This window comes from Bombus pyrosoma, linkage group LG10 (assembly GCF_014825855.1).
Source record: "Bombus pyrosoma isolate SC7728 linkage group LG10, ASM1482585v1, whole genome shotgun sequence".
Taxonomy (NCBI): Eukaryota; Metazoa; Arthropoda; class Insecta; order Hymenoptera; family Apidae; genus Bombus; species Bombus pyrosoma.
Genome location: NC_057779.1, coordinates 4,403,245 through 4,417,808, shown reverse-complemented (window position 1 = coordinate 4,417,808; position 14,564 = coordinate 4,403,245). Strand labels below are relative to the sequence as shown.

At 40.2% G+C, this 14,564-nt stretch overlaps 1 protein-coding gene across 3 annotated transcripts in view; it reads right to left on the bottom strand.

Moving 5' to 3' along the window:
* Positions 1 to 3,329: 3,329 nt before the first annotated feature.
* Positions 3,330 to 14,564, bottom strand: part of LOC122571429 (pumilio homolog 2-like) — a 63,440-nt gene continuing 52,205 nt past the window's right edge. For 2 of the 3 annotated variants that reach the window (XM_043735159.1, XM_043735158.1), the window contains 9 exons: positions 10,991 to 11,374; positions 10,420 to 10,660; positions 9,787 to 9,951; positions 9,382 to 9,501; positions 9,001 to 9,295; positions 8,672 to 8,912; positions 8,111 to 8,501; positions 7,862 to 8,030; positions 3,330 to 7,722 (listed from right to left, as the gene is read on the bottom strand). In XM_043735159.1, coding sequence (XP_043591094.1) covers positions 7,407 to 7,722; positions 7,862 to 8,030; positions 8,111 to 8,501; positions 8,672 to 8,912; positions 9,001 to 9,295; positions 9,382 to 9,501; positions 9,787 to 9,951; positions 10,420 to 10,660; positions 10,991 to 11,374 — 2,322 coding nt within the window. In that variant the 3' untranslated portion in view covers positions 3,330 to 7,406. The remainder of the gene's footprint in view (positions 7,723 to 7,861; positions 8,031 to 8,110; positions 8,502 to 8,671; positions 8,913 to 9,000; positions 9,296 to 9,381; positions 9,502 to 9,786; positions 9,952 to 10,419; positions 10,661 to 10,990; positions 11,375 to 14,564) is intronic. The other variant, XM_043735160.1, reaches the window with a different exon arrangement.

Below are 14,564 nucleotides of genomic sequence, written 5' to 3'. Positions count from 1 at the left end.
CACTTATCTAATTATCCGCTAACATGGAATACATTTCTTGTTCTTTATATCCCTCTGCATCTACCGTGTGTCCCAGAAGCATCACCGGCTCGTACATTGCTCGCGCGATTATCGAACAACAATTGTCTTTTTCTTTTCCATTTCGTTCAACGTATGAACGACTGTTATCATTAAACGATAATGTTAACAAGAAGCTAAGAAAATAAGAAGAGAGCTTTCAAAAACGTTACATCGTGTTGTCACAGAATTTCACACCTCTCCTCTCAAAGCGAATCGAGCAACGCAACATGTCAAACAATTTATAATTACAGCTTATACATGCTTCGTATATATTACAAACAGTTTACGATTTAGCCGATGACGCTTTTTTTTCTTTTCATTTCGCCGAAATGAACGACATTTAATTCGCAACAATGTACACGCGCATACGATTAAATATCGAAAGAAAAATCATGAATGACACGAGTCGACCCGCGTGCAATTGTAAGAGCCAGTGGCGTGGCAAACGAGTGTACGCATACATATATGACATATATCTGACAAATATATACGATATATATATATTTATATATATATGTTCAATTAGCCCTGCGAATCCGTGATTGTTTCGTGTAACCGTGTCGAGGATAGATGTATACGTGTATACTGTGAGATTATGTAATGTAATGAAAATGACGATATCTCTGCGGTGAGAATAGCGCGCTACTGTACATCAGTCTTAATATCAGGGCGCACCATTCCCGTGGATGTTCTTCTACGTCCTCTTCGTCCTTCCTTGGTTCACGCGTGCGACCGCGCGCGTATTCGCGTCCCGTCACCTAAAGAGCCAGCCAAAGGAACGCTGAACGGTGAACCAAGGATGTTGCGAATCAATTTTCTATTTCACGTTTTCCTTTGTTATTCGATTAACTGTATAGCGCCATGGCAGTTGAAACCGGTGGGTGCGAAGATGAAAAGTGAAGAAGAACGCGGAGTCTTAGATCTGTGTTCTTCTTTCGTGCGTGTATGTTTTTGTGTATGAGTGTGTGTGTGTGCGCGCGCGCACGCGCGTGTGTATATTGTATGTATTCGCAAGCTTGCATTCAACGAAGAGAGGTAAGCTGTTGCTTTTTTTCGTTGAATACTTGTAAACGGATACCGTGGCATATCATCACATCACCAAACAATATCGATCTTGTATGTCTACCTATGTGTGTAGGGCATGCGTGATATATGCACATGTAGCGTATACGTGTGTGTAGATGAGTGTATGTTGCCTGTGTGTGTACGATCGAGTGTGTTCTACAAGTGGGAGGTCGCAGATCTTTCATATATATATAATACAATTAGCATGTAGTATTAAAATCATATACAATTGTTACAATATTTAAATAGTACTTATTACATATATATCATATATCGATAGTTTTCAAAGGTTTTAGGTATACATATACAGATATATATATATTTATATGTATATATATGTATAATCAATTATTTATAGGGTTGCTTAATTGTCCTCCTCTTTCGGATCATATGCGTTCCCACCGGGAATCCTTTCTTGATTTTGCGTTTTCTGTATATTTTTGTTTCTTTATCATGATGTTCGCAAGATACCTTCAAGAAAGAGTGGCGTGTGTCCGGGTATAGATAGGGCGAAAGAGAAAGAGATGATTGTATCTAAAGTACAAATATTAAAGGCTTAAAGGGAGCGCAAAGGGATATACGTAACGCAACGTGGGAACGCTGTCATATTACTTGCACGATATCTCTGTATATGCCGAATCGAGCATCGTGTTGATCGTTTGCAGATAAATGTTGATATATAAAACAGTAGTCAATTTATCTTTCGCATAAATTTCGTTTAATCGATAAATGCTCGTCGTGCCCCTCTTGGTGAACAATTACAGTTACAAGAATTTAGAGTGGGGCATTTAACTGAAATTTAGACGGGACAGTAAAAAACATTCGTTTATCAAATACTGTTCCATGTGATCCGTTACATATACAGGGATATTACAACACGAAGATGCTTCTTTGATAATGTGATCGGCGTGCGCGAAACTTCATGAATACGAATTGTGCTGCGGCGAATTTCAATGGTTTTTGTCCAATTGAATTGCTAGATTGGGATGTTTACACGCCTTCTATAAATTGTGAAGAGACGAACGAGCAGGTCGGTCGTCCTTCCCCTGGTTTTACTTTGCTCTTTTCTTCGTTAAAGGCAAGAATAAGTTCGATATTGTTTGCGTTACAAATCCCGCGATTCGGATCCTTTATTAACAAAATTTTTCATTATTCGATGACGAATCGTATAATCGCACAGAAATTTACAAAAAGACATACCAAATTGTGTGTACAGAAATACTGAATAATGTGTATCGCACTTTTACATATTTTACAAACAGTACACGCTTTCAAGGAATAGGATGTACGATTCGCTATAGCTAGACAAATTTCGCAAACGGATCTGAGATCGCACAATCCGTAATGCAGGAAAAGAACGAACGGTGAAAAAATACAAAGTTCAAAGTTACAAAAAAAAGAAAAATCGAGAAACCGTCGTGTGTAATGTTATGTGTACCATGAACGTATAATTCCGATTTTTCCATCTTTTTCCCGCTCTTTACGTTTTGTTTTATACATGGTGCACGAGCACATCGTAGAAGTCGCGCAACCAATAATTATTTCATTCTTCTCGCGCTATATAAAAAATTTACACTATTTATAATCAAAAGATATTGATGAATTTCTTTTCCATTCCTCAGAAGCTTAAGTAGAGATGTATATATATATATAACACGACAGCAATAAGGTTGTCAACCTATCGCTAAACATTTGCGCTAAACTGTTTTTTTTTTTTCGTTTTTTATCTTTTAATTAAAGTAAAGAATCGTATCTTTTCTTTTACTCTTGCTTCGAAAGGACAAAATGAAAAAGCCGGAGCATAAAAAAATGTGTTGGTACTATTTTATGTATCATATTTATAAAGCGTTATATACGTGAGTTTGTCATACTCGTGTTTTCATATATATATATATATATATACGCACATATATATATATATATATGTATATATATATATATGTATATATATATGTATGCATGTATGTATGTATGTATATATATATATGTATATATATATATATATATGTATATATATATGTATGCATGTATGTATGTATGTATATATATATATAAAAGTGTGTATAAAGCAATTATTAGTAATAACAATAATAATCCGTAGAGGGAAGGTCGTTAATCAAACAATATTGAAAATTATAGCAATAATAATAATAATAATAATAAGAAGAAGAAGAAGAATCATAATAATAATGATAAGAATCATAATAAGAATATTAATAATATAATTATAATAATAATAAAAGTATAATAATAGTAATGGATAACCTTAGCTGATAAGACATGAGATTTTGCGTTCGATTTTCGCTTCTGTTGAGTGACTCTTCGGTATTCATTTTTTGCGTTTTTTTTCCTAACTCGACAGGGTGATTATCGATGGTTCTATTACAAATGAGATGTTGAATTCCGACGTTTAATTTACAGATGATGCGCGCGATTTACACGGACGAAGGAACTATCGTCATTCCTTATTAAATATTAATACAACATATTAACGTCGCATATTTATGTAACCCGCGTTTTAAAAACGGCAAAGTATCCTGTCGGCTGAGGGTGAAAAGTGGCGGTTGGAATGTCTCTGTCCTGTATATGTTGAGTTTTTCCGTTTCGTTATATCGTACATGTGACACTGTTTTTTATCCTTAATTTCTCTTTTTTTTCTATATCCTCGATATTTTTTTGTTTGCTATTCGCGGCTCTAAAACGAGCAGCCTCCTCTCAGCGATTTCCGAAAAGATCGAATTCAGGTATGGGGAACGGTAGCTCGCGTACGTTATCATCCATTCTCCACGAGTACCAGTACCAATCGATCGAATTACTCAGAGAATCCGTGGGCAGATTGGAGGGAAGCAAACGAGAAAGAACGAACGGTCGTTTAAAACCCGATAAGTACTGAGTCTTACGCACTTCCCCTCCTAAACTTTTCCAAACTTTTCCTCCCTACTTTTAAACCTGTCGCACCATTATTACTTTTTGACAGCAATCCTTCAGCAAAGACGAAAGAGAAAGAGAGAAAGGGTTTACCTAAGAATTTGTCAATTTCGTTAATAAATCGTTATTTACAATATGTTACAAAGAAAGCGGCTATTTTCTTCCTCTTCTTTCTTTTTGGCTCTTTCCTTTTCTTTCCTTTTCCCTTTTATTTTTCCCATCTTTTTTGTACAAAACCCTGACGGACCCTCGAGTTGTTTGCGCTGATTCCTTCTATCTTTATTTTCTTGTTCCTCTATTTTTTGCTTCTTTTTAGAATTCTACACGTTTAACATCTAAGTTAACAAAATATTATACATTGTACACAGTTGAGATACAACTCGATCTTATTACAACTACCTATCGGCTGTGAGAACGCAACACGCAACGAACTTCTTCTTTTTTCGAATGTATACAAATAGGCGTGGCAAATGTGCGGCGCACACGAACATCGAATTTAAAAACTTAGCGAGATTTTCTTTTTGTACAACCGTCGAGAATCTCTCGATGAAGAATAATTATATACATACATACTCGTGAAGTGATTTAGATGAAACGTTCTACTTCGAAATGCTGTTCCGTTCTTCGAATTTATAAGAAAACCTCTTAAGAACGAGCTACAGGTTATTCCAATTTTGTCTTCAAAAATGGAATAAGAAATCTTCAATTTTGATCTCAATTTTTATTCCTCTAGGAATACGTCTTAAACAAATATAAAAATCCTACGCAACGAAGTATGCGTGAGAGTCGCTGAAATGAACTAAAAGTAGTGTATATAGGTGAATTGTACAAAAGAAAATCCTTCGGAAAAGAACGCTATGAAATTGATGATTTTGATCGATGAACTGCTTCACCGAATGTACAAAATCTTAGAAATATAGAAAGTGACGCAAAAATACGTGATGCATGCACGATGTACGAAGCTAATCGTTAAAGCGAACGAGGCGATTTTCCAGGATGACAGAGAGGAAAAAAGATACGAGAAAATATAGTTATGCGTGTCCTTTTACAATGCGAAAGTTCGATTAAAAGGAACAAGTACGATGTTATTGAAAACAGCTGAGAGGTGCTCTTTCCAACCGTCTTGTGTGATCAGTATATATAATACAATTGAAATGCTTGGTGTGTATAATATGTTTGAACTAATGTGTGAACGTGTTGTAAAGGCGTAGGGAAAGAATGGCGCGAAAAGATATAGATACACACGCATTGGGAATATTAATTTCCTGACGTTTTTCTTCTTTTAAAGAACGCGTTATCATTTATACAATGTACAATGGATCTCGGTTACGTTCAAAAATCACCGCGATAATCGCGATGGCTGCGATTATTTAAAAATGGAAGGGAGTTATCGGGGATATGGACCAGAAGGGCTGGGATTTTTGGATGAATTCGAACATAAGTGATTTCTTTTCTCTAGAGTGTTTCCTTCGTCAAAAATCTTCATATTTTACAATTGAAAAGTATGTATAAATGTATGTGCCTGTACGTGTATAGAGGGGGAGATCGATGGGGAGATCGTTGGGGTGGTTGAAACCACTTTTAAAACGGTAGGAGAAAGGGAAATATTAACGTATATTGATCGAGGGTCAGCAGCATTAGAACGTAAATCATATTTAAATTTAATATAATTAGTAATTATTATAATACACGATATTCACAAAGTGCGTTAAAAAGGAGAGAATTCCCGTGAAAAATAAAATATTCATTGAATTTACGGTTCCTCACGATAAGGTTGTCACGTCGTACCTATACACATTTGTTATTTATTTATATCACAATTTACAAAATTTGGGGATCTCAGGAATAGGAGAAAGGAGAAATAGGGCGGAGGGGCAAGGATCGGGAGAAAAGGGATGCAAAAAAGGATGTAAGAGAGTAGAAAAAAAAATGCTTCGCGCTCCTGAGCGACAAACGTAAAAATGAACAAAGGAGAACCGTGCTAACGACTTGATGTCTCTCCTCAACGTATTGTTTCTGTCTTTTAGTTTCATTCTTTTCATCTCCTGTTAAATTCTGTCTTTGAGAGAAATACACACATATACATAATATACTGATTCATCTTCCAAATTCTTATAAACGTAAAACGAGTAATAAAATCGATTTCTCTTTGCTTCTCTTTTCTTTCTTTTCTTTTTCTTTCTTTTACGAACAATGTGAAGCAATCAAGGAGGCAGATCAGCGGTCAGGTCAGGGGTACTCAGCTTCATTCCCATGTCAAACGCTATGCTAGATTTAATCAACATATCTGTAGCTCCTAACCTCTATCGAATCTGAATCGATATCGATTCACTGATCGGACGTATACCGCATAAACACTATTTTCAGCGTGCGAAGATAGTACGGTACACTTGCGATCAAGACATTTCGTGCATGGTGTTAACGGCCATCGCACCCTCATTACAACTCGATATAAATGCATGCAGCTCTAAGATCTATCCTAGCTGTCTAAACACAATTTTCTCTTCTTCAAAATTTTTGTTGTTATTACCGAGCTTGAATCACGACGAGCCGTATGACTCAACTAACTTCTCCTCTTGTTCTTTCATTGTTTTATACTTTTCTCATAGGTGTTTAAATGTTTGCCAGAGGGCAGAGCCTATGCTCTTTCAAAAGAGTGCTGAGTTTAAAGAGGTTAACTAACGATTTTACCCAAAATGAGGGGAAAGTATGTTATAAATTGTTGGAACTATCATGCCGTTAAAACTGTTCTAAAACTCATTGAAAACGAGTGGTGTTTAAAATACAATCAGCCATCTCAGCACTAGCTTCTTTTATATAGTTGCTCGAAGCTTATCCAGCTATTGTGAAGAAACTCGGCTCTCGAACGTTATTAATGCAACTTTCGCGACATTTCAATGTAAATCGCTATTGATATATTACTCGGCAGCACGTTTGATTACTAATAGAAAAAATGCACTGTACTAACGTTATTTTAGAAGTTGATTTTTCCTGACACACATTTGACCTAAAAGTTCGTTCTCCTCGTACCGTAATTTCGCGTTGTCCATTCTTGTTAATCTGTACAAATTGTTAGTGTTTTTCGTTCTTTATGGTTTTGCAAAAATAAGAAAAATTATCTCGGTAGTTCTTTTTTTTCGTCTTAAGTGAATACGCGCGTGTTTTCTTTCTTCAGCTTTATAGTTTCAAGAAGGGACAACGTGACAAGCGGCACATTGAAATGCATATTTTTTTTCTCGTCCATTATATGTTTAATGGCGATAGATACGTTGCATAAATATTACGTAGATCTTAGTACGTGTTTTTTTGGACGTACGAAGATCCTCAAGTTGTTACTTTCCGGAACCGTACGCTTATAAAACCTGCGTTGGCTGCTGAGCTGGTGTAGATACTGCACCAGCAGCAGAAGCAGGCGGTCCAATAGGACCAAGATCACCTCCACCACTCGTAGCACCAGCAGGTGTTGCTACCCCTATCGCGGATGCAGTTTTCATGAAGAATTTCTCCAGCTTGACAATGATGTGCTTGCCATAGGTGTACTTGCGCAAGCTACCTAAATGTGGGCGGATCTTGTGCATCAGTACTTTACGTTGTGCTGGTTCTGCTACATCGATCATTTTCTGAACCACGTAGTTGGCATACTGATCCTTCATCATGACGTTCAATGCGCTATTTCGTAACAAGTATAAAAAGTAAGCAGTTAATAGCAAGTACAAACGAATTTTAGCAATAAGTTGCAACAAAAGAAATATTGGTGGAAATAATTCTCGTTAATAAACATCGAAGTTCTATATGTTGCGAAACTTACTTGTCGTTAAATCCGCATACTTCTTCAATGAGTACAGCACGCTCTTGTCTTGTAGCATGGGTCACGCACTTTTCAACGACGTTGCTCGCAAATTTATGTTGAGAGAGAGTAAGTACTTTACCCCTAACACTGCTGATTAACTGTGCCTTGTCTTCCGGCTTTCCATGTTCTATAAAACAAACACGTACAAATGAGTTACTCTGGTAGGAAAAGAAAGTCATAAATATATTTTTAAGCAACGACATTTACCAAGCACATGTTGGATCACATAATTTCCATATTGATCTTGAATAAGTTGGTCAGTTGCAGCGTGTAACTCTTGAAGAATGCCCTGAGTTTGTTCAGGAGTGCAGTGCTCAAGAATACGTTGAATTACTCTGCAACCGTAGGGATGAGTACTCAAGGAATATACTTGACCAGCAAAAGCTCCGATTACGAATTGCAGTGCTCGTGGTTCAACGCACTCGATGCATTTTTGCACAACGTGATTTCCATTTTGATCTTTAACGCATTTCAAAACGTGCCCGTCCAGTTCACGGACAATCTCTTGTTGCTGTTCTGGTCCGATCGATTCGAGAGCTTTCTGAATCACTCTACAACCGTACATTTGCAGTGCCAAAGGCAGTACGTGTCCTCGAACCTAACATCAACGATTAATTTAACGCTAGTAAAGACCTAAAGACTTTATGCATCTACTTTAATCGTTCAGCTACAATTATTTTCGATCAATAAGTATCAGTTGACACGCAAAGGTATTCATCATTTAATCTACTTCCTACATACGTAAATAAAAATGAGCGTCGTAATTACCTTCTGGGCAAGGGTGGATTTTTGTTCCGGCGTACCGAACTCGAAGAACTTCTGAATAACATAATTCCCGAAAACATCGGTCATCAATGAATAAGCAGAAGTAAGGATCTCTTGGAATACAAGCTGCTTTTCGCTAGCCGAAGCACGTTCTAATTTTTGCTGAATAAAACGAGAACCATGCTGATCTTGACTGAATTCAACTATGTGATTGGCCAAATCACGTAACTGAAGACTCGGGAATCTGAAGTATATGAGAATTGCTTGTAACATAAGCTGTGTTACGAGACAAGACACTCGTGTCCTCGAGTGATAACTGGGGAAGCACGCACCGGTTATTTCTAAAGTCTTCTAATAAACGTGATCGTCCACCGGCATTTTTGTCTCCGATGCTGGTCGTACCACTGCGGCCAGGTTTGCCCACCAAGTTCGGGAAAAGAGAGCTACTAGAGCCGAAAACCCCGTTGGCTGTTAAAGCTGGAACTGCGCTAGCACGGAACTTGGCTTCAGCGCCGGGGGCAGCGGATACCCGACTTGCTCCACCGACGAGTCCACCTAAAGACCCTCCCAAAGTTGGTGGTGGTGTTAAGGATAATCCTAATGGGCTCGGCGATGCAGTTACCGTGCCTGCAAATAAGATCGTGCAACTGTAGACCAACGTACTTAACACTTAACCTCCGAATTATACAACACACAGAGCAGCGGATCAGTACCTAGGGCTCCGTAACTCTGAGGCCATTTTGCACGGCTGTACTCCAAGCTAGGGCTGAAAGCAGATGTATTTCTATCGAACGAATCTCTCCGGGCGGTCGAAGAAGCTCCAAGACCTAGACCTGAGAACAGATAAGAAGAGATGCGAGATTTTCTAAAAGCCGAATTTCACTAAGGGACAAGCTCACGATTGTCGATGTACGATTGTTTTAAGATATACAAAGACGTCACTAGGAGAATACGTTCAAAATGACAAGTGTGTAAAGACAAACGATAAGGCTCTTGCAAAGCATGCAAACATATGCGGTCGTTATGTACAAAAGAGAAAAATCGAGGACACCGCCGACGCCTGAAACTGAAACATCCGTTTCGAAAGAGTGTGTTGTTCGTTGGCTAGGAATGTGTACCTGTACTCTGAAGCTGAGCGGGCGAGCCTAGTGCTCCCAGAGGGGAGCCGCCATATCCTAGTGCCGCTAAACCTGCGGCTAGTCCTGATCCTTGCTGTTGTGCCTGCTGCACCGCGACTGCTTGAGCCTGTGCAACCACTGCTGCTGCACTGCACGCCGCCAGACCTGCACCAAAAGCCCGCAACCCACACACGCTCTTAGTTATCAATTAATTTGCCGTACCTTACCGACCTTATACCGTCTATAAGCCTAGCGGTACACCGTTCCAACACATACACACGCACGCTTCCGGTATCGACAACGAATTCGTACTAAACATTTTTAGTCACCAGGTTAATACGTGGCGTGTATACACGTATATACAAGTAACGAAGAAGTTATTCGACGTTAATATATATATATAAATACATATGTATATTTATACCTATAACTGTTTCTCAAAAATTCACCGATATATTTAATCGTGAGTCATGCATATGTATAGGCTATACATAATATGTATATAGATTTATATATATATGTATATCACGTAGAACAGAATCAATATGTCGGAAAAAAAGTAACACATATCTACAATGCTGATGAGCAGTCCGGATATTTAATTACAATCTCTATGACTACAACGCTTCTTACCCAAACATTCTCCAGGTGTTGCGTTACTATGGGACGTAGGAGTTGGCTGAGAATATAGACTCGGTGGTGGTGGAGCCGGTGGTCCTGGTGGTGGTTGTGACGGAGCTCTGTTTACCAAAACGGGCGCTGGGCTGACTAATCTCATAGGGGTTGCCGCGGAGCTTAACCCACGCACCCCGCCCATCACAATGGATCCATTTTGATCATAGTACGCAGGTATCACCTGATATTGGCCTTGAACCTGTCAATACATCGATATAAAATCAGCTGTATATCAAACGTAATATCAATTTGAAAACGCTGCATACTAGAAGCAAGTCGCAGCTCTGTTTGACACAGAAACGTAGGAACGTTAATGAGCTGGCAAATTGTTGCTCGAAGTTTATATTTAATCTCCACGGCCAAATTTAATCGAGAAACGTTCAACAGGCGAGCGACGGGAGAGACCTTACACGCAGCGAGACACATATCGGCAATAACTGAAATTGCGTCGCGACAATAGGATTTATTTCTAAACACATGCGTCCGATCCGAATGTGCCATTGGAAAGCGGGCTAATTAACTTGCTTACAGTTTGAGCCAAATTATTTGCAGTGTCTTGAACGGCAGCTGCCGCTGCAGCCGAGGATGGTGTCAATGGTCTCCTAGGAGGCGGCGGAGCGGCAGCTTGAGGAGGTGCCTGCGGTAACAATCCGGCTGGATAAACCCACGGCGCTACTCCATAATACTGCGGCACCACTGGAGGTGGTGCACCGGCTATCAATGCTCCGACATATGGTTCTTGTCCGCTGATTACGGTATACGGTGCCGTGGGAAAGTTCTGTTGCTGTTGCTGTTGTTGCTGCTGTTGAGCCTGCGAGGCAGCCAGGTACTGCTGCTGTTGCTGCTGTTGCTGTTGCTGCAGGAGTTGCAATTGCTGTGGCGTGGCTCCTTGAGGCTGACTTCGGAACAGTTGCTGCAATATAAGGAAATAGTATTCGTTAACCATAATTTTACTCGTTTCTTCCGCAGTTACGTGTGGTCGTCGGTAATAATTCTACCGGACTCTGTTAAAGATACATGTAAGTTCACAGCGCGAGATACTCGTTGTAATCCGCTGTAATTTCACGTCCCTTCGTATTATTACCTTTTACGAGATACCGTACGACTTAATATGCCCAATTATTAATGAAATGGGAAAACAGCCAGCTACCATCATGTACGGGAATTTAGTCGCAAAAACGTCAAATAACAGGAGCAGTTGGTAGCGACAGGCGATCGCGAATTTTCGGTAATACGTGGCAGGTCCACAAAGCATTACAAATGACGTCAGCTTCTCTTCATCGTCTTAATTTATTCGACAATACGCGGCGAGCGTTTACCGAGGAACTCTGGGCAAAACTCCAATAGCGTTGGACAGAGATTAAAGCGTCCAAGAGTTGGAGAAGCAGTCGATTGAATTGTTAGTCGTGCAAATCCCCACGGTGGTAACGTAATCGGTGCTCCGAGGCTCGATGGCGACACTCCGTTACCGGGTGAGAATCGAGCCGGGCCAGGTTTAAAGTTTCGGATCAAGGTCGAAACATGAGAGAGAAGAAGTCAGGAGGCGGGATTGTTCACGTTCACAGATATCGGTGTAAAAGCAACGTTAAAGCTGCAGACAGCTAAGGCCTGGTTGGCTTGGGTCGACGACCCCCTGCGGACGTTCACCGACAAGCGCTTGCCTCTATGTTACCGGTACTCGTTCTGGACTCTCTAATTGACCGACAAACGCGGTACAGTTTGACCGTGGACGGAACGCTCGTACCAAAGAATCGCGTTTGATTCAATCCATATCTTTCTATCGATATCTCGAATCTTCATATCACGTTGCCTCGGCGACTAGGGACTAGAATTGGTCAATTTTGGTAAACCAATTTCACGTAGAAAAGTTCCAATATATTGATTCTAAATAGACTAAGAACGAAATAGTGACGTGAAGTTCGATCGGCCGTTACGTCAACGTTAATTGCTAGGATTGCAATACAAATTACAGGCGCTATTACGAACGAATAGTCTCTGGCGTCAACGTTTCATTTAGCCGGGAAGAATGCATTAGCTTCTTCCCCAGCAATTACGCTTTACTCGTTATGGAAGAGGACCACCTACGACATTTTTCCCGTGCCGTCATTAGCTTTGACCATAAAAATAATCCCTCCAGGTCCCTTAACGAACACAACGATCTGTGTCTAAATAAATAGGCATTGTTCCGAGTAGGTTGTTGCTCCGCGAGAGCGTAGAAACTTGAACCATTCACGACACGCTCTAGCCCTCCGAGTCAGCGATGCGTTTCGGGTATTAACCTCTTCCGGAAGCGGCTCGAGCTTCAACCAAGGCCACGGTTACGTTCGGTGATTGTTTCATGCGCGAACCTTGCGGACCCCTCTTCTTTCCCAATCTGATGTACACATTGCTTTTCTTGTCGCTCAAGTTTTAACAAATTCGAAAAGTCTGCCTATACAACGATTCAACGAAGTTCGAGATACCGAGGCAAATTTATCTAAGTAAAGCGATTTTAAAGATCTGAGGTGTAGGTGTATTTAATAATGTTATATTAAAATTTAGTGTAACTACAAGTATAGAGATATTGTATACCGGTTGTAATCGTCCGCTTGTCCAATGTTACTATACCGATCACACAAGGGATAACAATTCAACTGTCCTAGGGAGCCTGTTAATAAACATTTATATCGACAGACTTGTTACAAAAAGTTCAAAGTTACAGTTCATATGTAACTCCGGTTGAAGATTACAAATAACGGGAATAACAATTTGTCCCGAGTTCGTTTGCCTCTAGTCCTTGTAAACCAAAACAACGTTGACACAATAATATGAGTCTCCCCAGATTCGAATTTTCCGTTGACCTTTCTACGTTCATGTGCCGCTACAGATCATTCTAACGCAACGTATTTTCGCAAATCTATGAGGCTAAAACGGGTTTCACAATGCAGACAATCTTTTTGATACGCAGGATTTGAAAATTCACAGGGCCTAGTTGCAATCAACGTTAACCCACTTCTCGATATGGTACAGTGTAGCCATTCGAAGTAACTAAGGGCCATAAAACTGACTGACTTGTTTATTTTATCTCCAGATACATCTCTTGTTACAAATCTATTCGAGGAAGAGCAGCACAATGTAATTCGCTAAACCGGCTAAACGATAGGCGCCAGATCAGGCTCTTAATATTTATTGCGTCTACGAAATGTTTAATAACGCTGTATACTATCTTATCGCTGGCCTGACCTGTGTGGCACCAACGATATACAACGGCACTCCACACCCTATTACCCCGCTCTATCTTTCAATCTCATTCAGCGATTAAGTTTCAATTACTTAACACGCTGTAATTTTCAATCTTCCAGTGGGTATGTTAAAAAAGTCTAAAATACTGCAACATCTTATACCGATACTGACAAAGCAGATACAAAGAGGAAGCGGACAGGATTCGAGTTGTGGTGTCACCGGCTGACGGTTGTCACGTCGATGGCTTACCATAGGAAAGCGTAGAAAAGAACGGTCGAGGGGCTACTCAATTCACGGCACAGTTTTCAATGGAAGTTGCAGCAGGAGCCATTACCGCAGAAGTCATTAGTGCCCTCGAACGGGATGAGGTGAAAACGAACGCCTAAATGGAAATCACGGTGATTGCGTTTGAAAAGGGGTGAAAAAAAAAATGGGGTTGAAGCTCGACACAGAACCGGGGGAACCGTTTGATTTTGGCAAGGGTGGAAAACAATGCCCGAGAACATTGTCGTAGGTGAGAGAAGAGGGTTGCTATACGTTCCTGGAAGTGTGACTCACTGTTGAATACGTAAGGTTTCCGCCGGCGGCTTACAAATCCGCGCTACAATACCAGGCCTATTGATTCCTGCTCTCTACACGCTCGAGTATCCACACGTTGAAGAGAGAATATCTGGCACGAGTCGACCGTGACAATCGTTGCCAGATTTTTCGAAAACCCTTCGGGCATTATCCGTCCTTAATGGTTGGTGGCATTCGAGTTTTCCGCTCATACGACCGCGATCACGATGCGTACACGACCGCACAGTTTGTGCGCAACGATCATTCTACTCGTGCTTGCTAATCGAATATAGCTGGCGCAAGCTCGTTCGAGCTCGTACTAC